This window comes from Entelurus aequoreus, linkage group LG20 (genome assembly GCF_033978785.1).
Source record: "Entelurus aequoreus isolate RoL-2023_Sb linkage group LG20, RoL_Eaeq_v1.1, whole genome shotgun sequence".
In the NCBI taxonomy this organism is placed as follows: domain Eukaryota; kingdom Metazoa; phylum Chordata; class Actinopteri; order Syngnathiformes; family Syngnathidae; genus Entelurus; species Entelurus aequoreus.
In genome coordinates, this window is record NC_084750.1 from 30,919,148 (window position 1) to 30,944,301 (window position 25,154).

Below are 25,154 nucleotides of genomic sequence, written 5' to 3' on the forward strand. Positions count from 1 at the left end.
AAGCAAGGCATACCATGCAGTCCCGCGCGCTGATCTTGGACTATCAGATCACATGATGGTGATTAAGTGTAATCCCTTCATACAGACAGAGACTGAAACTGGGTAAACCTGTTATGAGGACCATTAAGTGTTACACCACTGAGGCTCCTCACTCACTGGAAACGTGTCCGACTTACTGCCGGCAATGCGGACCAAACTCTGGCACTGATCATACAGGGAGCGGACCGCCACAATCAGACGGTCCGATACCCCATACTCTCTGAGCACTCCCCACAGGACTTCCCGAGGGACACGGTCGAATGCCTCCAAGTCCACAAAACACATGTAGACTGGTTGGGCAAACTCCCATGCACCCTCAAGGACCCTGCCGAGAGTATAGAGCTGGTCCACAGTTCCACGACCAGGACGAAAACCACACTGTTCCTCCTGAATCCGAGGTTCGACTATCCGGCGTAGCCTCCTCTCCAGCACACCCGAATAGACCTTACCGGGAAGGCTGAGGAGTGTGATCCCACGATAGATAGAACACACCCTCCGGTTCCCCTTCTTAAAGAGAGGAACCACCACCCCGGTCTGCCAATCCAGAGGTACCGCCCCCGATGTCCACGCGATGCTGCAGAGTCTTGTCAACCAAGACAGCCCCACAGCATCCAGAGCCTTAAGGAACTCCGGGCGGTTTGGAGGAGCTTTTTAACTACCTCAGCAACCTCAGCCCCAGAAATAGGAGAGCCCACCACAGATTCCCCAGGCACTGCTTCCTCATAGGAAGACGTGTCGGTGGGATTGAGGAGGTCTTCGAAGTATTCCCTCCACCGATCCACAACATCCGTAGTCGAGGTCAGCAGAACACCATCCTCACCATACACGGTGTTGATAGTGCACTGCTTCCCCTTCCTGAGGCGGCGGATGGTGGTCCAGAATCGCTTCGAAGCCGTCCGGAAGTCGTTTTCCATGGCTTCCCCGAACTCCTCCCATGTCCGAGTTTTTGCCTCCGTGACCGCTGAAGCCGCACACCGCTTGGCCTGTCGGTACCTGTCCGCTGCCTCAGGAGTCCTATGAGCCAAAAGAACCCGATAGGACTCCTTCTTCAGCTTGACGGCATCCCTCACCGCCGGTGTCCACCAACGGGTTCTAGGATTACCGCCACAACAGGCACCAACCACCTTGCGGCCACAGCTCCAATCAGCCGCCTCGACAATAGAGGCACGGAACATGGTCCATTCGGACTCAATGTCCAGCACCTCCCTCGTGACATGTTCAAAGTTCTTCCGGAGGTGGGAATTGAAACTCTCTCTGACAGGAGACTCTGCCAGACGTTCCCAGCAAACCCTCACAATGCGTTTGGGCCTGCCAGGTCTCCCCCACCATCGCAGCCAACTCACCACCAGGTGGTGATCGGTAGAAAGCTCCGCCCCTCTCTTCACCCGAGTGTCCAAAACATGAGGCCGCAAATCCGACGACACAACTACAAAGTCGATCATGGAACTGCGGCCTAGGGTTTCCTGGTGCCAAGTGCACATATGGACACCCTTATGTTTGAACATGGTGTTCGTTATGGACAATCTGTGACGGGCACAAAAGTCCAATAACAAAACACCGCTCGGGTTCACATCCGGGCGGCCATTCTTCCCAATCACGCCTCTCCAGGTTTCACTGTCGCTGCCAACGTGAGCGTTGAAGTCCCCCAGTAGAACGAGGGAATCACCCGGGGGAAAACTCTCAAGTACTCCCTCGAGCGAATCCAAAAAGGGTGGGTACTCTGAGCTGCGGCTTGGCGCGTAAGCGCAAACCACAGTCAGGACCCGTTCCCCCACCCGAAGACGGAGGGAAGCTACCCTCTCGTCCACCGGGTTGAACTCCAACATGCAGGCTCTGAGCCGGGGGGCAACAAGAATTGCCACCCCAGCCCGTCGCCTCTCACTGCCGGCAACGCCAGAGTGGAAGAGAGTCCAGCCCCTCTCGAGAGAACTGGTTCCAGAGCCCTTGCTGTGCGTCGAAGTGAGTCCGACTATGTCTAGCCGGAACTTCTCCACCTCGTGCACTAGCTCAGGCTCCTTCCCCCCCAGCGAGGTGACGTTCCACGTCCCAAGAGCTAGCTTCTGTAGCCGAGGATCGGACCGCCAAGTGCCCTGCCTTCGGCTGCCGCCCAGCTCACTTCGCACCCGACCTCTATGACCCCTGCTATGGGTGGTGAGCCCATTGGAGGGGGGACCCACGTTGCCTCTTCGGGCTGTGCCCGGCCGGGCCCCATGGGGACAGGCCCGGCCACCAGGCGCTCGCCATCGTGCCCCACCTCCGGGCCTGGCTCCAGAGGGGGGCCCCGGTGACCCGCGTCCGGGCGAGGGAAATCTGGGTTCCTTGTTAAAAAATAGCTAAATATGTGTACTCTAAACGTCTACAGGAACAGTTCAGCTCGAATGACTCTGCAGGCGTGTGGTGAGGATTAAGGGCACTTACGAACTGGAGCATCTGGACTCCCCAGGAACCTACGCCAGGATCCTATTTGTGGACTTCAGCTCTGGCTTCAACACCATCCTCCCTGGACTGCTACGAGACAATCTCTACCAGCTCAGCGTGCCCAACTCCCTCTGCAGTTGGATCAGTGACTTCCTGACGGACAGAAAACAGCACGTGCGGCTGGGGAAGATTGTCTCGGACAGTCGAACCACGAAAACTGGTACTCCTCAGGGCTGTGTACTTTCCCCCTGGCTCTTCTCCCTGTACACAAACTGCTGCACCTCCAGTCACCAGTCGGTAAAGCTGCTCAAGTTTGCGGATGACACTACTCTCATCGGGCTCATCTCGGATGGTGACAAGTCCGCCTACAGGAGAGAGGTGGACCGGCTGGCGTCCTGGTGCAGCCTCAACAACCTGGACCTGAACGCCCAGAAAACAGTGGCGATGATCTTGGACTTCAGGAAAGTCAAATCCCCACCATCCCACCTCACCCTGATTGACTCTCCCACCCCCGTCTCCATTGTGGACTCCATCCGTTTCTTGGGCACCACAATCACCCAGGACCTCAAGTGGGAGCCGACCATCAGCTCCCTCATCAAGAAGGCCCAGCAGAGGATGTACTTCCTGCGGCAACTGAAAAAACTGAAGGTGCTGACCGAGATGCTGGTGCAGTTCTACTCAGCCATCATTGAGTCCATCCTCACCTCCTTCATCACTGCAGTCGATGCTTGTCCCGGACTGTGGTGCCGGAGAACCGTGTGGTTCTCCGGCGCCACAGTCCGGGACAAGCATCGACTGCAGCGCATGGTATGTGCTACTGAGAAGGTGATTGGCTGCAAACTCTCACCGCTCCAGGACCTGTTCTCCTCCAGGACCAGGAGGCGTGTGGGTCGGATCACAGCTGACTCTTCTCACCCTGGACACAAACTATTCTCCCCTCTCCCCTCAGGCAGGAGACTACGGTCCATCCAGACCCACACCTCCTGCCACCTGAACATTTTTTTCCCCTCGGCCATCAGACACATGAACAATAACAAGATTTGATAGCTCAGTTACAGTTCATGTTATTCTATTCTGTGTTATATGTGTTTTATGTTGAACGATTGCGCCAAGCAAAATTGCTAGTTTGTGAACCCGTTCTCAAACAATGGCAATAAAACTCTTCTGATTCTGATTCTGATTTCCAAGGTCATTCATAAGGCTCTGTGGATTGATGGAAGGAGTTTTAAATCCGAAGGAAAATACCGTTTGTGGTGCAGCTCTCATCTGTTCCATATGAGAGTTGCTATTGTTCTGGACTATCTTGCCAATTGTGCGGAATACAGAGTTATTGCTAATCAGTTTGGAGCGCACAAATGCAGTGTGAAGAGGCTTATGTACGCTTTATTATTTGCCTTGTAATATACCTGCTTCATTCTCTTTCACCTCATTCGTATTTCGTTTGGGAGTCCGAATTAAGTCAGCATTCTAAATTTCCTTCGCTGCCTTCTTAAAGGGAAACTTCGGTTTTTTTCAACCTGGGCCCTGTTTTCATAATTTTTTCTGTATATTTGAGTGCTGGATAAAACATTTTTTGAGGTCGCGCCAGTATTGAGCAGGGCAGGCAGCCTCCAGCCCAGCTAACGCTCGTACACAGGGCAACTGGCTCTCGTCAAAATTCGGCCTATAAACATGCATTTTTTTCACACTGACAGGCTCAGATAGTTACAATGAGTGTCCGACAACATACTAGAAAGGAGAAATTAACGTATGTCTCTACCTTTAGCTGGAGATCTCTGTGTGTTGTGAGCTGTGTCCAAATCTCACCACGCTACAAATCTCGTTCCGAAATCTCGCGATAACTCGCGACAAAACACCGGTGGAAAAACAGTTACCTGACTGAGGTGAAGAGAGATGACTGAAGTGATTTTCTGTTGGATTACCGAAGACTGTTATTTTAGTTTTATAGTGGAGGCAGAAAATCACTTCAGTCATCTCTCTTCACCTCAGTCAGGTAACTGTTTTTCCACCGGTGTTTTGTCGCGAGTTATCGCGAGATTTCGGAACGAGATTTGTAGCGTGGTGAGATTTGGACACAGCTCACAACACACAGCGATCTCCAGCTAAAGGTAGAGACATACGTTAATTTCTCCTTTCTAGTATGTTGTCGGACACTCATTGTAACTATCTGAGCCTGTCAGTGTGAAAAAAATGCATGTTTATAGGCCGAATTTTGACGAGAGCCAGTTGCCCTGTGTACGAGCGTTAGCTGGGCTGGAGGCTGCCTGCCCTGCTCAATACTGGCGCGACCTCAAAAAATGTTTTATCCAGCACTCACATATACAGAAAAAATTATGAAAACAGGGCCCAGGTTGAAAAAAACCGAAGTTTCCCTTTAAACAAAGCTGTTTCTTTTTTCTCCAATTGATACACTTTAAAATAGTATGTTATTTTAATTGGTGAAGCAAATAAACATTCTACTCTTCATTACAATTGTTGCCTACATTTTTATTGAATGGCATTTGCTTCCGGGTTGTATCCCACCCGATGACACTAGCGCATGTGCAATACAAAGGGTCCCCTCTGGCGGTTGAGAGATCTGGTTTTCAATCGCATAATCCAGGTGTGTTAGTCCAATTTTACAAAAAACGAACACGGTCGGATTTAGGTGTTTTCATAGGTTGTTGAAGGCTTATTTAGAGCCCAACTATTTGAGAAATCGGACTAATGTAGTGCATGGACACATACTGACTGTTGCAGACAAGCAGCATAAATAGTAGAAATCCACATGTGTAATGTCGAAGAATTTTGTAAATACCCCTTAATGTAATTGAATGTGGCGCGCCACCACGACATTTACCACCACACTTTGAAAATAAAAATACTTTTTTAACTTGAAAACAAATTAAAGTTATTTAGTGAACTGTAGCTCACAAAAGATATCACACAAAGACGCAATTTTTTACTTTTATTTCCAATCTCATCATAACAAACGGCACAATTCCAACAGGTTTTATCTCCAGTGCAAACACTTTAGTCTTTGCGAGTCATTGCTTACCCAGACACACAACAACACTTCCTCATTCTCCACCAATCACCTTTCAAGCACGGACAATGTGTTTGCAAACAATGGAAAAGCTGACATCAAATCCAAACCACACAAACATTAAACATTAACACCAGCTGGTCGTTGCAGTATGAATTCATATATATAGCCTATTATTTGCGCACTATTGACAAGTGATGTACCAAAAACTCGACCACCAAAAAAAATACTTTGATTATCAAAAACATTATTGTGCCTAATTTTGTTGTGATGCCCCGCTGGATGCATTAAACAATGTAACAAGGTTTTCCAAAATAAATCAACTCAAATTATGGAAAAAAATGCCAACATGGCACAGCCATATTTATTATTGAAGTCACGAGTGCATTATTTTTTTTAACATGCCTCAAAACAGCAGTTTGGAATTTGGGACATGCTCTCACTGAGAGAGCATGACGAGGTTGAGGTGGGCGGGGTTGAGGTGGGGGGTAGGGGTAGCGGGGGGTGTATATTGTAGCGTCCCGCAAGAGTTAGTGCTGCAAGGGGTTCTGGGTATTTGTTCTGTTGTGTTTATGTTGTGTTACGGTGCGGATGTTCTCCCGAAATGTGTTTGTCATTCTTGTTTGGTGTGGGTTCACAGTGTGGCGCATATTTGTAACAGTGTTAAAGTTGTTTATACGGCTACCCTCAGTGTGACCTGTATGGCTGTTGATCAAGTATGCCTTGCATTCACTTGTGTGTGTGAAAAGTCGTAGTCATTAAGTGATAGGGCTGGCACACAAACGCAGTGCCATTAATGTTTATTGGCGCTCTGTACTTCTCCCTACGTTCGTGTACCACTCCGTACAGCTGCGTTTTAAAAAGTCATAAATTTTACTTTTTGAAACCGATATCGATAATTTCCGATATCACATTTTAAAGCATTTATCAGCCGATAATATCGTCAGTTCGATATTATCGGACATCTCTAGATGTCACAATGATGTCATAATCTGTTAGGGTTGGACCCCCAGGATGCAGACACAGAGGCAACGTGCAGGAAAAAGACCAAGAAACAGGAAATAGACCAAGAAACAGGAAAAAGGCAACAGTAGCCTGTCATGCAGGGTATGACAAAAGAAAGTTCTAAGTCCCAACACTCTGATAAAGACGAATTCAAGAAAGAACTTAAAGTAAGAAGGTATCGTCTGTGTGGCTTCTCTCATCCCCACCCACACTGGTTTAAATGCAACTTAGATAATGAGTTTCACTATATAAATCGCTTTGAGTCTCTAGAGAAAAGCGCTATATACATATAATTATGTTCACTTCACTAAAACAACATCTAATAAATTGACATACTTTCTTGGCAGAAAAGTACATTTTAAAAGATCGACAAACCAGTTCTCTTGGGCAATGTACTTGCTTTTAAATTGAATTATTACTAGGGCAGCACGGCGGAACAGGGGTTAGTGCATTTGCCTCACAATACGAAGGTCCTGAGTAGTCCTGAGTTCAATATCGGGCTCCTCTCCAAGGTTTCTCATAGTCATTCACATCGACGTCCCACTGGGGTGAGTTTTCCTTGCCCTTATGTGGGCTCTGTACCGAGGATGTCGTTGTGGCTTGTGCAGCCCTTTGAGACACTTGTGCTTTAGGGCTATATAAATAAACATTGATTGATTGATATTGATATAGGCGAATTGAGTGTTCACTTTGCTTCAAGTACACTTTCTGTTGTAGACAGCTTTGTCTTTGTTAATAAAGTTGGAAAAAAAACATTCTGTCATATTCTTCTGAGTATATATATCGATCACTCTGTCTAAGAGAGCACAGCCTGTAGGTTCAATGTACACAATTGAATATCTTAGTTGCTCAGATAGTAATCTAAACTTAGATTAGGGTATGTTGTTTAATTGTTTTCATGTTAGCATTTAAGCTACCACCAGTCAGTCTGAGTTTATTAAAGTTATCAATCACGGTTTTTCGATAATTTTAATTTAAAACGGTAATACTAACTGTCAGAAGTTTTACCGCAGTTATCATTAATATCGTTTATCGTTACATCCCTAATAGAAACATTTCAAAATGGTTAAAGGTTAAAAATGCTGATACTTAAAATGTTCAAGTTTAATTAATGATTACATTTTTATCACAATTATAATTAGCCAAAACACAGGATGGTGATGTGACAATTTCAATTAAACATTTAAAGTATTTCCTACTACTATAATTAACGACCAAATATGAGTACACCTACCCCCTACCCCCAAATTTAACAAGATAATAAGCCACATGGCGCAGCAGGCCTGGGGTAGACAACCAGACTAACCCAATTACTTAACATAAGAGGGCCACAGACAATAGACAAACAATCTGTTCCTCACTATACAATCCCTGCCGGTCTCTATCCAGTAGCCCGCAGCCTTTACATAGCAAAAATAGGCCAACCTATGAGAAGGGAATAAATATAAAAGTTATTTTTTCCTCTTGGAAACTGGGCAGCATACTGCACTTTAAACATGTACGCCATCATAGCTGCAAGTAAGCTACTATTTGTGTTCTGACTGTGCAGGAAAAAAATAGTCCATTGTGCATGAGAAAACTAGTAAGTGTCACACATCTAAATGGATTAGTCGTTCCAAGGAATACACCAGTATGTAGAGAATCATTTCATCATGTACTCACCATAAACATAACAGAGAGGAAAAAGAATAAAAGCCTGCACAAACAAGATGAGAGAAAAGAGACCATCACAATTTGTTTTGTGGGTAAAACTGATGGAGGCTCAGCATGAAAGATGAAATATGGTACTTCCCTGTCATAACGGAGATGAGGAAGAAGGGTGTAAAGCAGAGCAGTTGAAAAACAATATGATTTTTTTTGGCAGATTGCCTAGACCAGGGGTCGGCAACCTTTACCACTCAAAGAGCCATTTTGACCCGTTTCACAAATTAAAGAAAACAATGGGAGCCACAAAACTCTTTTGAAATTTAAAATGAAATAACACTGCATACAAAGTTTTTTTTTGCTTTGTGCTATGTATAAACCAGGGGTCTCAAACACGCGGCCCGCACCTTAATATGAAAATGTAATGTTAGTGCGGCCCGCGAGTTTTATATGAATGGCGCTTGACAGCGTCATACTTGCCAACCCTCACGATTATTCCGGGAGACTCCCGAATTTCAGGGCAACTATTTCCTCGAATGTCCGCTGATTTTCACCCAACAGCAATATTAAGGGCGTGCCGTGATGGCACTGCCTTTAGCGCCCTCTACAACCTGTACAAACAGCGTGCCAGCCCAGTCACATGTTGTATGAGGCTTCTGCAGACACACATGAGTGACTGCAATTCATACTTGGTCGACAGCCATACAGGTCACACTGAGGGTGGCCGTATAAACAACTCTAACACTCTTACTAATATGCGCCACACCGTGAACCCACACCAAACAAGAATGACAAACACATTTCGGGAGAACATCCGCACCGTAGCAGAACATAAACACAACAGAACAAATACCCAGAATCCCATGCATCCCTAACTCTTCCGGGCTACATTATACACCCCCGCTATCACCAAACCCCCCCCCCACACACACACACACACACACACACACACATCAACACCCCCCCCCCCCCCCGCCCCCACCACTCCATATTCTCTACTGCTCACTAGTGTTATCATATCTGAGTTATTGTGCAGAAATATGGGGCAACAACTACAAATATGCACTTTATTCACTAACGGTGTTACGAAAAATTGATTACAATAATACACATCGTTGGATAAAGAGAACATAATTGAATCTGAATTTAATTTAATATAAATATTGAAATTCAACAACTTGGTGCATTTGCAAACAGTTAAAATTATGTATAAAGTAGAGTTGTACGATATACCGATACTAGTATAGTATCGCGGTACTAATGAATCAAAACCGATACAATACTCTGTTTAAAATGTACCGGTTACCAATTTTATATATATTTTTTTTTCACCAGCATGACGGCACGCCGTCACGTCATGACATTCCTGCGTGTTTGGCAGCGCACAAACAGGGAGTACTCACAAGCAGACATGGTGCGTAGACAGAAAAGGGAGAATGGACGCATTTTGGTTAAAAACTGACGATAAAGGTGAAGCTAGAACACTGTAACGCCCTCAGGAAAGGTGCTTTAAGACATGACTAGCAGTTAACATCCATCCGGAGTCTGCAGTGTTTTAGCTACTTCTAAATCACTAATCCTCGCCTTCATGGCGACGAATAAAGCAAGTTTCTTACAAGTATCATCCCTGCAGGACGAGGAATAGCTAAAATTCATATTATGTTGATAAACTCAGGAAATATGTCCAAGGACATATGAGGACTTTGAACATGTCCAATGTATGATCCTGTAACTACTTCGTATCGGATCGATACCTTCATTTGTGGTATCAGTCAAAACTAATGTAAAGTATCCAAAAAACAGAAGAATAAATGATCATTACATTTGAACAGAAGCGTAGATAGAACATGTTGAAACGGAAAATAATCAGATATTAACAGCAAACGAACAAGTGGATTAATAATCCATTTTTACAGCTTGTCTTGTATGTTATTGCATATGTCTGCAGACAAATTAGGAGCCTTTGTTTGCTTACTTACAACTAAAAAAAAGTTGTCTAGTATGTTCACCATTTTATTTTAAGGCCAAAATTGTTCTTTGATTGCAATAAGAAACATATGTTTAATGTACCGTAACATTTAAAAAAAAAAAAAAAAGCCAAAAATGCAATTTCTTTGTGGTTCCCTTTATTTAGAAAAGTATCAAAAAGTCAAATCGAAAAAAAATTTTGGTACCGGTACCAAAATATTGGTATCGAGACAACACTAGTACTAAGCAAACTATAACTTGCTGCCCAAGAATGTTCAACAATTCTTCTCAACAAAAGAGGAGAAATTTAACCTAAAGGAAAAACAAATTTACAATATTTGTATGCGCGTACAACACTTAAGACCTTTAGCCTATCCGTATGTGGAATTCAATTATGGAATGGATTAAGCACAGTTTAAGACACTGTTCAAACTACAGGTGTTCACAAAGTACAAAAAACAAGAATTATGAACATCTTGAACCTTTTTTTTTTAGATAATGATTTACCTATTTAATATTTGTTTACTTAGCTATGGTATATCATTTATTTTTTCAGTGTTCTGTTACAAACAGAGAACACGGAAATGGGATAAAATTGATATGATATGAAAAGGGGTAGGATTAAATAAACTCTGCTTCTTCCTACTCCTTTTCAGACACGCTGTAATGAAACAACTGGAAATATGTGATGCATTACATTGTATTTTATGCATGTTTGAAATAAACTGAAACTGAACTGAAACTTATACAGAGTCTCTCTCTACAATGCTAAATCCTGGACGTATGCATGTGTATATTGACAATAAAATATTTTTTATTTTCCATCCATCCATCCATTTTTTACCGCTTGTCCCTTTTGGGGTCGCGGGGGGTGCTGGAGCCTATCTCAGCTGCATTCGGGCGGAAGGCGGGGTACACCCTGGACAAGTCGCCAACTCATCGCAGGGCCAACACAGATAGACAGACAAAATTCACACACTAGGGCCAATTTAGTGTTGCCAATCAACTTATCCCCAGGTGCATGTCTTTGGAGGTGGGAGGAAGCCAGAGTACCCGGAGGGAACCCACGCAGTCACGGGGAGAACATGCAAACTCCACACAGAAAGATGCCGAGCCCGGGATTGAACTCAGGACTACTTTTATAATATGTTAATACTTTTAGTGCTGCTGCTTTAAACAATTGTAAACAATAGCGGTTCAATGTGGCTACTTAGTAAGCCACGCTAAATTGCAAACGTAATAACGGATTACCGTAATTTTCGGACTAAAAGTCGCTCCGGAGTATACGTCGCACCGGCCGAAAATGCACAATAAATAAGAAAAAAAACATATATCTCTGCAGCATCGCGTGGACATCGGGGGCGGTACCTCTGGATTGGCAGACCGGGGTGGTGGTTCCTCTCTTTAAGAAGGGGAACCGGAGGGTGTGTTCTAACTATCGTGGGATCACACTCCGCAGCCTTCCCGGTAAGGTCTTTTCAGGTGTACTGGAGAGGAGGCTACGCCGGATAGTCGAACCTCGGATTCAGGAGGAACAGTGTGGTTTTCGTCCTGGTCCCATGCATCCTTGAGGGTGCATGGGAGTTTGCCCAACCAGTCTACATGTGTTTTGTGGACATGGAGAAAGCATTCGACCGTGTCCCTCGGGAAGTCCTGTGGGGAGTGCTCAGAGAGTATGGGGTATCGGACTGTCTGATTTTGGCGGTCCGCTCCCTGTATGATCAGTGCCAGAGCTTGGTCCGCACGTTTCCAGTGAGGGTTGGACTCCGCCAAGGCTGCCCTTTGTCACCGATTCTGTTCATAACTTTTATGGACAGAATTTCTCGGTGCAGTCAGGGCGTTGAGGGGATCTGGTTTGGTGGCTGCAGGATTAGGTCTCTGCTTTTTGCAGATGATGTGGTCCTGATGGTTTAATCTGGACAGGATCTTCAGCTCTGGATCGGTTCGCAGCTGAGTGTGAAGCGACTGGGATGAGAATCAGCACCTCCAAGTCCGAGTCCATGGTTCTCGCCCGGAAAAGGGTGGAGTGCCATCTCCGGGTTGCGGAGAAGACCCTGCCCCAAGTGGAGGAGTTCAAGTACCTCGGAGTCTGGTTCACGAGTGAGGGAAGAGTGGATCGTGAGATCGACAGGCGGATCGGTGCGGCGTCTTCAGTAATGCGGACGCTGTATCGATCCCTTGTGGTGAAGAAGGAGCTGAGCCGGAAGGCAAAGCTCTCAATATACCGGTCGATCTACGTTCCCATCCTCACCTATGGTCATGAGCTTTGGGTTATGACCGAAAGGACAAGGTCACGGGTACAAGCGGCTGAAACGAGTTTCCTCCGCCGGGTGGCGGGGCTCTCCCTTAGAGATAGGGTGAGAAGCTCTGCCTTCCGGGGGGAGCTCAAAGTAAAGCCGCTGCTCCTCCACATGGAGAGGAGCCAGATGAGGTGGTTCGGGCATCTGGTCAGGATGCCACCCGAACGCCTCCCTAGGAGGTGTTTAGGGCACGTCCGACCGGTAGGAGGCCACGGGGAAGACCCAGGACACGTTGGGAAGACTATGTCTCCCGGCTGGCCTGGGAACGCTTCGGGATCCCCCGGGAGGAGCTGGACGAAGTGGCTGGGAAAGGGAAGTCCAGGCTTCCTTGCTTAGGCTGCTGCCCCCGCGACCCGACCGCGGATAAGTGGAAGAAGATGGATGGATGGATGAAAAAACATATATACGTCGCACTGGAGTATAAGTCGCATTTTTTGGGGAAATGTATTTGATAAAACCCAACACCAAGAATAGACATTTGAAAGGCAATTTAAAAAAATAAAGAATAGTGAACAACAGGCTGAATAAGTGTACGCCATATGACGCACAAATAACCAACTGAGAACGTGTCTGGTATGTTAACATCATGGCAAGAGTCATTCAAATAACTATAACATATAGAACATGCCATACGTTTACCAAACAATCTGTCACTCCCGATCGCTAAACCTGATGAAATCTTCTTAGTCGGTGTCGCCTCTGGTATGCGCCCCGCTAGCATCCTTTCTTTCTGCTGCTCGATTGCTGTTCTCTGCAGCATATTTCACTCTGTCCAGCTTGTAATCTGCAGTATATGATTTCCTTTTCGGTGCCATTTTAGTTCAGTCCTTCTCAGTTTTTATAAGTTACCACCAATGTTGATGTGATCCATTTTAATAGCTCCGGCAGTAGCGTATAACATATAGCAGTTAGCATATCATGACCCACAATGCACTTCTGCCATGACCCGCCCCCGCCGAATTCTTCGGCGTGGCGAAGTTGGGAGAGTGGCCGTGCCAGCAATCTGAGGGTTACTGGTTCAATCCCCACCTTCTACCGTCCTAGTCACGTTCGTTGTGTCCTTGAGCAAGACACTTCACCCTTGCTCCTGATGGGCCTGGTTAGCGCTGTGCATGGCAGCTCCCGCCATCAGTGTGTGAATGTGTGTGTGTGAATGGGTGAATGTGGAAAATAGTGTCAAAGCGCTTTGAGTTCCTTAAAAAGGTAGAAAAGCGCTATACAAGTACGACCCATTTACCATTTACCATTTATTGGTTGACGTGTGAGTGACGATTGCTGACGTGTGTGTGACGATTGCGGACATTTTCTTCGTCGCTCACGCGAATGAGATAAACAATATTATTTGATAGATTGACTCGCGCAAGCATGTTTGGGTAAATATGGATAATCCGCTGACGTCACACTTGAGCAAATCGTCACACTTGAGCAAAACGTCAAAACATCAAACAAAATTCAAATTGTTTGGAGGGAGTTTGAAGGAAGGAAATATTGTTTTATAAATATCTCAGCAATGCCTCCACGGATTGATTTCAAATTTTCAGGATGTATGCCAATCCCAAATAACATAAGCAGGTAGAAATAGGTAAGAAGAGTTGGCATTGCATGATAGGGCCCATTTAAAGGCAAAATGAAATGATATTTAGTTCCTACAATAAACGAGAAAATAAACTCTAAGGAAAGCCGAAAAGTCGACAAAAGATGCTTAACAAATAAATACAATTCACAAATTAGACAAGACCTAAACAGTATAATATTCTATGGAGGGAAGCTCACAGTCACTATGTTTCCATGCATTAAAATAGTTCGTTTTTTTTGGTATTTCCACACCAATGTGTGACGTGTCCATTCGCTCTCTCTAATGCGACTATTGGTCATACGCGGTGTGCTATTGGTCATACTGTGGGGCGCTTATTTCCTTTTAGCGCGGATACATGTATTTATTTTCCGGTTGACCTATGATGTCACACTAGGCGTCTGTGGCACCTAACAAGTTAACAGCCTAGCTCTGTTGTGATGTCCGCTGTAATATTGACACAAATTAGAAATACTGCGTCTCTAATGGCTATGTTGATGTTAAATAGCAAACAGCATCAAGAAATTATCTTGGATTGCGCTAACAACATGAAGCTACTACCAAGAATGTATCGGATTGGATACAGGTCTAAAGCAAAGAAAGAGTGGCGGCAGAGAGTTTTTTTTGAAGGAATTCTTTTGGAGGAGAATAATGGAAAAATACGTTTGAATGTCTCCGAGTTCATTGATAAGGCTCTGGATTCACGATGGGATTAAGGTGATTCCATGGGTTGTAGGATGCTTACTTAGAGTGGAACTATTTGAGAAATTGGACTAATTTAGTGCATCCATCCATCCATTTTCTACCTCTTGTCCCTCGGGGGACAAGAGGGACATTGCGGGGGTGCTGGAGCCTATCCCAGCTGCACTCCGGCGGAAGGCAGTGTACACCCTGGACAAGTCGTCACCTCATTGCAGGACCAACACAGATAAACAGACGACACTTAGGCCATAATAACTTCAGAAAGTAAAAGGAACAAAAGAAGGAAGGACATGTACTTTGAAAAACGTAGTTCTGCCCACAAACATAGTTGGTAGATCTATTTAAGAGTAAGTATCTATGCTATTTTAAAGGACCTACAGCAAAAAAGCTTGCCAGAGATTACATAGTATATGACAGCACTCTAATGTTTTTAGGAACCTGCTGCAAAAATGTAAGTACATTTATTTAACTGAACTCACAGGCCGGCCTTAAAACCCCATGTAAGTCAATACCTTCATGTTTTGTTGTTAAATATGGTTCAATAACATGATAGTGTCAAACCACACATACTAACACAGAGTTTTCGTCATGGGTAATTACTAGAGATGTCCGATAAATGCTTTAAAATGTAATATTGGAAATTATCGGTATTTGTTTCAACCTCCCGATTTTGCCGGGAGACTTACGAATTTCAGTGCCCCTCCCGAAAATCTCCCGGGGCAACCATTCTCCCGATTTTCTCCCGATCTCCACCCGGACAACATTATGGGGGGCGTGCCTTAAAGGCACTGCCTTTAGCGTCCTCTACAATCAAGTGACGTCCGCTTTTCCTCCATACAAACAGCTTGCAAGCCCAGTCACATTATATATGCGGCATTTACACACACATAAGTGAATGCAAGGCATACTTGATCAACAGCCATACAGGTCACACTGAGGGTTGCTGTATAAACAACTTTAACACTGTTACAAATATGCGCCACACATTTCGGGAGAACATCCGCACCGTAACACAACATAAACACAACAGAACAAATACCCAGAACCCCTTGCAGCACTAACTCTACCGGGACGCTACAATATACACCCCCCGCTACCACCAAACCCCGCCCACCTCAATATTTCGGGGCTGTAAATCTAATTTTGAAATGAGCATATACCGGCTGAACTACCGTTATCAATTATAAAAGTATTCAAAAGGGCCATTTAATGATGACTTGACATGAAATTATTACATATGGCACCTTTACAGTCCACTGGTATCGTCGACCTATTCCGTGCTTAAGTTTGCCACACTTCCAAGAGGTGGGCCAGGGCACGGCATCAGTCCTCACAAGCGATAACCCAACATATTTCAGATAGAAAGGCAGAGTAATCAATCATAGCCGCCATCTTGCACAGTAAAACTAAACTCACAATAATCCACAAAGGGAGGAACTAATACAGCAAAATAGCAGGGATGAGATAGGCCAACTGAAGGATTGATTATTGATTATAGTTACAAATATAGATATATATACACTCTATACCAGGGGTGTCAAACTCTTGTTACAGTTAATATATATACAGTATATATGAATTGTAAGGTATGATCGCCTGATTATGTTACCACACAATTCCCTATGGATTATATTTTTTTTAGATACAAATTGATGGGTAACATACTTGCTTCTAAAATCATAAGTGGGGGGACAAGCATTTTATTCTGAGAAAAAATGTTTGGGATAGAATGTTAATAATACAGGGGTGTCCCAATTTTTTCCAACAAGTATTTTTTTAAAGTTAAAAGTCAAAGTATACAGCGCCATTTTAAAATATCTTAATTTTATAAAACAATGCTAAAAACAGACATTTCATATATTTAAAGACAAAACTTAGTGTCAGCGTTGTGTAAAAGTTGACAATGTGCATTAATATTAACTATTACACAGGTAAAAAAAATAACAGTAAAAAGTGTCCCATTTTTTTTTTCTTAATGAAAAAAAATTAAAAATCGAAACAGTCGCTGAATACTATGACTTTTCTACATACTTCTTCTTTCCTTTGGTGGAAAAAGTTAGGACTCCCTCGAGTTAACAGTATTACATTTTTAGCATTTTTTCATATTACATCACAAATTTTTTGTACATTATTTTTTTTTTATAAATCCGACAATATGTTGCGGGCCAAAAAAAGGGGGCTGCAGCCTGCACTTTTGACACCCCTGTGTTAATATAATGTTTTTTACATGGTCATATAGTTTTCAAGTTTAAAAGACATGCAATTGTATGTCTTATTCTGTAATTTTCTGTCAAAATTGAAAAAACACAAATGCTTAGTAAAAAAGATGAAGTGCTTTATTGACGCACATCATTTCCAGGATTTTCGCGGGTCACATTAAACGATATGGCAGGCCAGATCTACCCCCAGGGCCCTGAGTTTGACACACGTGCTGTATTAAGCTGGCGACAAGCTGTCTGTCTTTACGGGCCTCCTGACCTGTCAACCTGACTCCTAGCAAGGATCCGTCTTGTTGTGAAAACATCAAGTAATTGTTATGGCTATTCGTAATCACTGCACAAGACTCTTCGCTCGTAAACGCTCGTATTAATATGATAATCACACATCCTGTAGGTTAAATCAGTCCCACAAATTCCAATGGCTCCAGCTTGTTGTGCCAAACCACCTGGACTATTATTCTCTGGAATAGCCCCCACCTTCGTGAAGACTCGTCTGGCCATAAACGTGTTTTTCCGGACCAAAATTTAAAAATAGTTTTCCTTACGGACTATAAGAAAAACGAATGATTATTGGTCAAGGCTCAGTCTTTGGCGGAAGCTGGCTAGTGGAAGCTGCGCTCATGGAGCTAACCCTTAGGCTTTTGCGAGTCAGACCCACGCTGTTTACCGGCATTTACCTGTGACCTGTTTTAAATACATCTTGCTAAATGTTTCAGTAGGACCTGGCCTCTGACTGTTCAATTGAAAAATGCAGGTAGAGTCTAACCCCTGATTTCCACAGGATGAAAAACGGCAGTAGAACGTCATCGCCACGGCGGCGAACTCTTTCTGTTTTTTTTATTCAACTCATGGTGTCGGTTTCGACCATGCACTAAATATACACAAAGCTTTTATTTTTGCCGGTTGCCGCAACATGGCGGATCAATTTAGATAAAATCGCTTGTGTTGGTCAGGGAGTCAAGCACAGACACAAAATAAATTATCCAGTTTACTTTCAAAATAAAATAGTCCATCTTAAAGGCGGATCGTATTTTACACTTAGAAACGTCCTGTTGGGCGGGAACAGACATGAAGTCAACTTGTCAAAAGGTTTTCGGACGTAATTTCACCTCAAGTGGACGAGGACACCTTGATTGTGGAGGTCCAAAATTTAGGAAGTGTATCCAGGCGTATCCCAGGCAGCTATTTCAGAACCTGTGTCAAACACCAGCTGATATAAGAGCTGGGGAAGCAGAGGATAGGTTTGTAGGAGTTGAATAAAGTGTGTGTGTGTGTGTGTGTGTGTGTGTGTGTGTGTGTGTGTGTGTGTGTGTGTGTGTGTGTGTGTGTGTGTGTGTGTGTGTGTGTGTGTGTGTGTGTGTGTGTGTGTGTGGGGGTGTGTGTGTGTGTGTGTGTGTGTGTGTGTGTGTGTGTGCGTGCGTGCGTGTCATTCTGCAAGGAAAAACTGTTGTCTTTTCCACAAGTAGGGATGGGAATTGAAAAGCAGTGTTAGAATTTAACCACGCCAACCGCAGAAAATGCCACAACCGCACTTGTCACTTGCCGTAATGCCCTAAAAAAATTGATCAGCATCGACGGCAAGAACATGCCGTGACCTCCCTTGACTTTTTACCTGCTGATGGTTAATTGTAACGTAATTGTTTCGTCGAATAAATTGATAAAAACACACCGACATTCAATCAATCATCAATCAATGTTTATTTATATAGCCCTAAATCACAAGTGTCAACATTACTTATTTTCTTACATTTTCAACTGTTTAAGACATCGCATAATTAACCCTAATCAGTATAAACAACATGGGCGCAGCCATTTTGGAAGCGTGCGTCAAAGGTTAACCGACAACGAGAACAGCACAGTTGTTCCGATATTTTCCGAGAGATACACGAGTTGCATCAGGGTCTCGAATCACGTCAGGTGTTTGGTGAATATAGGTCAGGCAGCTCTCAAAATGCCGAGTAAGGAACAAATCAAAAAAAGAAAACACGAACAATTACAGACTGTTGGGAAAAAATTTAGCAAGTTACACAACTTCTTTCGGTAAGTTAATTTCATTGTTTAAACGGAGTGCTAAATTAGTCGATCGTTTGCCCTCAAAACTCAGCAGTTCTAGACCTGTCAATGTTCTTCATGTGCTGTATCGTGAATGTTTATTTTGATTCATGGCTGTCAACGACCACATGTGCAACATGTGGATTTGTTTACTTTTTTGTAAAAGTTGAACATAAGTCGCTGATGTAAACAATAATGGAACGAAAATTGCATGCCGTTTTAAATATTCATTTATACACAACTTTACTAAAGTTTACTACAAGTTAGACTATCATATGGCGTATGACATATTTCTATTTATTGACATTTGATTATTTGTATATCATATACTTGTGTGTGTTTGTGTGTGTGTACAATTGCCTTGATGTTAAAAAGTTAAAATTCGAGGCCTGTGCTATTATTTGTTAAATTTAAATGAATGCCTTTTAATTTAGATGAGCATGACGAAAAACAGATTTTGGCCGTCTCCGGGCGGGCAGTTCCCGCTCCAGTTAATGTCTGCTGCTAGACGAATGTCACCATGCAGCAACTAAATTTGTGGTGTATTTGCTACAGTAGACACTCCTAATTTTAGGTAGGCAAATTGTAGTCAATATTTTCTCTCAGTCATTATATTATACAGGTGAAATTTACAAAATTATGATATCGTATACAAGTCCATTCATGTCAGCAATTAACTTTGAATGTGAAACTAATATGTGATATTAACTCATGCCAAGCCTTTATTATCATTTTGATGATCTTGGCTTACACTTTTGAAACCCCACATTTTGAGATTTTCAATTCAAGGTTTTCATAAACTGTAAGCCACAATCATCAAAATGATAACCAATAAAGGCTTGACCTAACTCACTTTGCATGTAAAAAGTTAATATCAAATGTTACTAAATGTTACATCCTTTTGTAATTTCCACATGATTTATTTTGTTAAATTCTGCAGAAGAATATTTATCTATTACGTTTATTAATTATTTTTTAAGTACCTTTTTTTCTTCTATGTGACCTCACTGTAGGCTTTCTAAGGTCATGTTACCAAAATGTTGAAAGAGACATATTGGACCAAATATACAAAAAAATAATCTGTTTGGAGCCGCAAAAAATTAAAAGCCTTATATAAGTGTTATAATGAAAGCAACACACGATGTGTCTATATTAGCTATATTAGCCTATTACAAAAATGACTGTGTCGCAGGCTGATGCAAACCTGCGTTGACAGAAATATTGAAATGTAATATTTTATCTACATATTTTTACAACATTGGAAAACATTAGTAAAATGGAGGGTTCTCAGAGGGTGAGATAACTCCTGGAAATTACTGTGTGTGTGTCCAAGTTAAAGGAAATGTCAGGCTGTCTTGTTTTAATGGATTTAGTACAATCTTTGCAAGCTGGGTAACGTTTGCTGTGGTCTGGAACAACATGGAACACAAACAACTATCAGAAATGCAGCCAATATTACATACAGATAATGTGTCATGAGACATGCAAATATAAATCAAATACAGAAGACAGAAAATTAAATGAGCTCAAATATACCTACAAACAAGGCATAATGATGCAATACAGCCAGCCTAAATAGCATGTTAGCATCGATTAGCTTGCAGTCATGCAGTGACCAAAAATGCCTGATTAGCACTCCACACAAGTCAGTAACATCAACAAAGCTCACCTTTGTGCATTAACGCACAATATAGAAAGTTTTTTGGACAAAATGAGAAAAATTGAGTGGCTTTAAACACATCTTTCTGTGGCAGTGTCGGAGAAAGTTGTACATGTAAACAAACTACAGTGAGACCGCCAAAATTAGTAGGACAAAACGGCGCTCGCCAAATACTCATCAGTGAAGCATATTTATTATAAACAATGGGATTCCCTAACAATTAGGAAGGTTTGTGTCATGAACAGAAAACATATTAAAACAAAAAATATATTTTTCCCCTCATCTCTTTCAATTTTCGTAAATTTTAGAGCCGCGGATTGCCGACCCCCGCTCTAACTAGACAAAATGTATGCTAATCCGCCCTTTTTTCTACATAAATATCAATAAAAAGGAACCTAATCGTTAAACATAATCGAAACTGAAATCCGAACCGAAAATATCAATTCCCAACACTAGCCACAAGTAGGTCAAGATGCGCCCGCCTGTGGGTATTGATGGACGGCAAAACTTGAGACATTCCGTCGTGTTTACTTTATCACGTGATTAGGGTTGGCCTAATATCAAGATTAGTGATTTAGAAGTAGCTAAAAAAAAAACTTTGACAGATGTTTGTCGCTGGCGCTATGTTTTAAACCGCTAATCGCAGAGTGGCGCTTCAGATCCACCTTTATTATTAGATTTGAAGCCAAAACACGTCCATTCTCCTTTTTCTTTCTCCACGATGCAAGTGGCCTCTGCATGTGTTGACTGGCAACATGTGTCTCGGCACACCTCGGGCACATGAAGAAAAAAAAGTACTGGTATTTTTCAACTGCAGTATACTTTTTTTTTTTAAAACTCATTAGTACCGCAGTTGGCCCTGCGATGAGGTGGCGACTTGTCCAGGGTGTACGCCGCCTTCCGCCCAAATGCAGCTGGGATAGGCTCCAGCACCTCCCGCGACCCCGAGAGGGACAAGCGGTAGAAAATGGATGGATGGATAGTACCGCAGTACTTTATTGGTACAGGTTTACCGAACAACCTTACACGTGCTTATGCGTGGTTTCGCGATTTGTCGTGAAAGTCCACGCTATTTTGCTACACCGAGCCTCAACAGAACGGTGGTGCCGTTCTGTGGCGGCAACGTTTTGCTGCCGTTCCGCATCCTGTGGAACCAGTATCTAAGTATTCAAGGCCTTGTGCAAGTAAACTCTGAAAGACTACTGCAAACACAATTATTGCTGGATTAATATTATTGAAGGCCAGACTGATATCATGAGGACCATATTCAGACCGCGGACCGCCAGTTGATTGACAATGGCAACAATGCAGCTACCGTTATTTTCTTGTAGAAATCATGAGGTAGATAAACAACACAAACACCAATTAAAAACATTTTGCCATTGAGAAACAACGAACTGAACTAGAATTGCTCAGTTTTTCGACTCCCTTAATGTTGTATTGGGAAAGAAATGACCGGTTTGACAACAAAACACGACCATTGTGGTCTGGTGGATTTTAGCAAATATAAACCGGGGCTAAATGAATGGCTGTAAATGTATATAGTTATTCTCTAAAACACAAAGTAAGTTTTAAGACATCACTACAAAAGCCAACCATTATTCCGTTCATTTATTGGGTTGCCTCGGTGCTAGCTAACATTAGCATCATAGCTACCCAGGGCTGTCCAAATTCAAAGGCACCACATCTCTATTGTGTCATCTCTACGAAATATCCCTCTGACGTCGTTGTATGTTCGTTTCATGGCCAAAAGTAAAAATAAATGATGTGTAGATACCTGTCGGGGCTGTCGATCCCGGGTCTGCTGTTTCAGCAGTCGCCATTATGGTTTGACTGTCTCACAGCACAATACCAACACTTTTTCAATCCCGTGCTCCTAGGGTCGCCGCGGCATCACAGCGGCACCCAGTGGACAGAAGAGGAAGTTACATGTTTGTGATCAGTGTAACACAAACCTGGGCATTCTGCGGCCCGCGGGCCGTATCCGGCCCTTTGTACGTCGCTGTCCGGCCCGCATGAGGCCAATTATAAATTGCAAAACATTTTTTAAAAAGTATCTATTTCGAGTGTGCAATACAACGGTGCTGCTTTTGTTTTGAAAAGCGTTATTTGTATTACTTCCGTGCGGACGTATGCTCGTGCGCGCAATGGCAATCACAAATACAAAATAAATTAAAAAAAAACATCTTTGTCGTGCGTGCAATACAACTGTGCTGCTTTTATTTTGAAAAGTGTTATATGTGCGTATGTCCTGTGAGGGAAGGCGCACAGCGACAAGTGATGCCCGGTTATCCCCGAGACGCTAAAAAGAGAAAAGTTGATGACGAATGGCGTGTTTTAAAAAAGACATGGACTGCCAAGTAAAGGTAAAGCCGTGTGCTTATTTGTGGTACACACGTTGCTGTCTTTAAAGAATATAGTGTAACGACCTGCTGAAGTAGATGTTGTCTTCTTGAGTTGCGTAAATGAGAAGTGAGGAGACGTGCGTGTGGAAGGAACGAGATATGTTGAGCTGTGTTAGTATAGCTTGCTCAATAAAAGTTTAAAAAGAGCGTCAGACTTTGTGTGCACTTCTTCTGGACGCTACAATTGGTGTCAGAAGTAAAACTTTGGCATACTGCACTGTTTGTGTGCTACGTCATCGGGAGGTACGTGCCAGGCGAGGAGCTCGCCGCAAAGAGAGAGAGAGACAGAGAGAGAGACAGAGAGAGACAGAGAGAGACAGAGAGAGACAGAGAGAGAGCGCGTTTACAGGTGCAGCCACGCTGCTTGCCACGGGGGGAATTCCGCCCTCAATGCAGACTCCCAGGTTTGATGGCAAGGCGAACTGGGAGGCATTTCATCCCGCTTGTGACATCAATTGTAGCGTCCAGAAGAAGTGCACACCAAGTCTGACGCTCTTTTTAAACTTTTATTGAGCAACCTATACTAACACAGCTCAACTTATCTCGTTCTTTCCAAAAGGAAAACCAATCCTCACTCCTCATTTCCGCAACAGCAACGCTTCTTCCTTCTTCGCCAATCACCTTACAGGCGTGCTACGTTCACAACAAAGAGGATGCAGGATGAAGTGACAGAAATTGAAATTGTTGTATTGTAATATACATCAGGAAGTGTTGTGTAAGAAAGTGTTAAAAATAAAACCATCAAAAGCCATCTGCTTTTGTATAAAGATAAGTTAGGTTAAATGAAAATATTATTATTATCTATCTTACGGTATATCAAAAATAATTTGAGCAAAATTTAATTGAAATATTGTCGGTGTGGCCCTCCAGCAGTGCTCGGGTTGCTCATGCAGCCCCCGGTAAAAATTAATTGCCCACCCCTGGTGTAACAGATCAATTGTAACATTTTTATTTAAAATCAATTAGATGGTTTACCCTGGCTTATTTTGCACTGTTTTAAAAACCTAATTTGTAACGTTTTGTTTGTTTTGGTCTTAAGAGTTTGTATTCTTAGTCAAGTCATGCTGGCTCAAGGTGGAGGACAGAGTTAAACAACTTGCACTGAGCCTAGTCTATAAAATCCGCTACACCTCCCTGATACCGAAGTACATGTCAAACTACTTCCTTAACGTAAATGACCGCCATAACCACAACACCAGGGGGAGCTCCACTAACCACGTTAAACCCAGATTCCGAACTAACAAAGGTCTTAACTCATTCTCTTTCTATGCCACATCAATGTGGAATGCGCTCCCAACAGGTATAAAAGAAAGGGCATCTCTATCCTCCTTCAAAACCGCAATAAAAGTTCACCTCCAGGCAGCTACAACCCTAAACTAACACCCTCCCCGGATTGCTAATAATCAAATGTAAACAATCAAATGCAGATACTTTTTCTTATGCCTTCTGATCTCTCTCTCTCTCTCTCTCTCTCTCTCTCTCTCTCTCTCTCTATGTCCACTACTTGATGTCCATATCCTACCCCCCCTCCTCCACACCCCTGATTGTAAATAATGTAAATAATTTATTGTGATTATCTTGTGTGATGACTGTATTATGATGATAGTATATATGATAGTATATATCTGTATCATGAATCAATTTAAGTGGACCCCGACTTAAACAAGTTGAAAAACTTATTCGGGTGTTACCATTTAGTGGTCAATTGTACGGAATATGTACTTCACTGTGCAACTTACTAATAAAAGTCTCAATCAATTAATCAATCAAGTTTATAATAGTCATGTTATGTCATTATGTGACACTCATGGTTTATATCAACGACATAGAAACAATGTATTAAACATTATACACATAATATACATAAAAATAATGATAGCACAAAGCTGTTACAACTCAATTTGCAAATAAAATATTCAGCATTTTGCTCAGACTGTGAATTGTATTTTTTTGCAGTCTCAAACTGGGCAGTACTGTAGTATGCAATTAAGCAACTAAAGCAATTCAGAATCAGAATCAGAAATATTGTATTAATCCCCGAGGGGAAATTAAGATTTTCAACACAATCCCATTCAAGATCAGGGAGACAGAACAGGACCGCTGACGGGTCTGCCAACTTCCGGCTCCCCTTACCAAAAACGGTG

The 25,154-nt window shown here is 43.0% G+C and overlaps 1 protein-coding gene across 2 annotated transcripts in view; it reads right to left on the bottom strand.

Moving 5' to 3' along the window:
* Positions 1-22,506, bottom strand: part of LOC133636191 (phosphatidylinositol 4-phosphate 5-kinase type-1 alpha-like) — a 106,698-nt gene extending 84,192 nt beyond the window's left edge. For both annotated transcript variants that reach the window (XR_009822191.1, XM_062029958.1), the window contains exon 1: positions 22,383-22,506. Coding sequence is in view for 1 of the 2 variants with exons in the window: in XM_062029958.1 (XP_061885942.1) it covers positions 22,383-22,428 (46 nt within the window). In the remaining variant the exon portion in view is untranslated. The remainder of the gene's footprint in view (positions 1-22,382) is intronic.
* Positions 22,507-25,154: the final 2,648 nt, after the last annotated feature.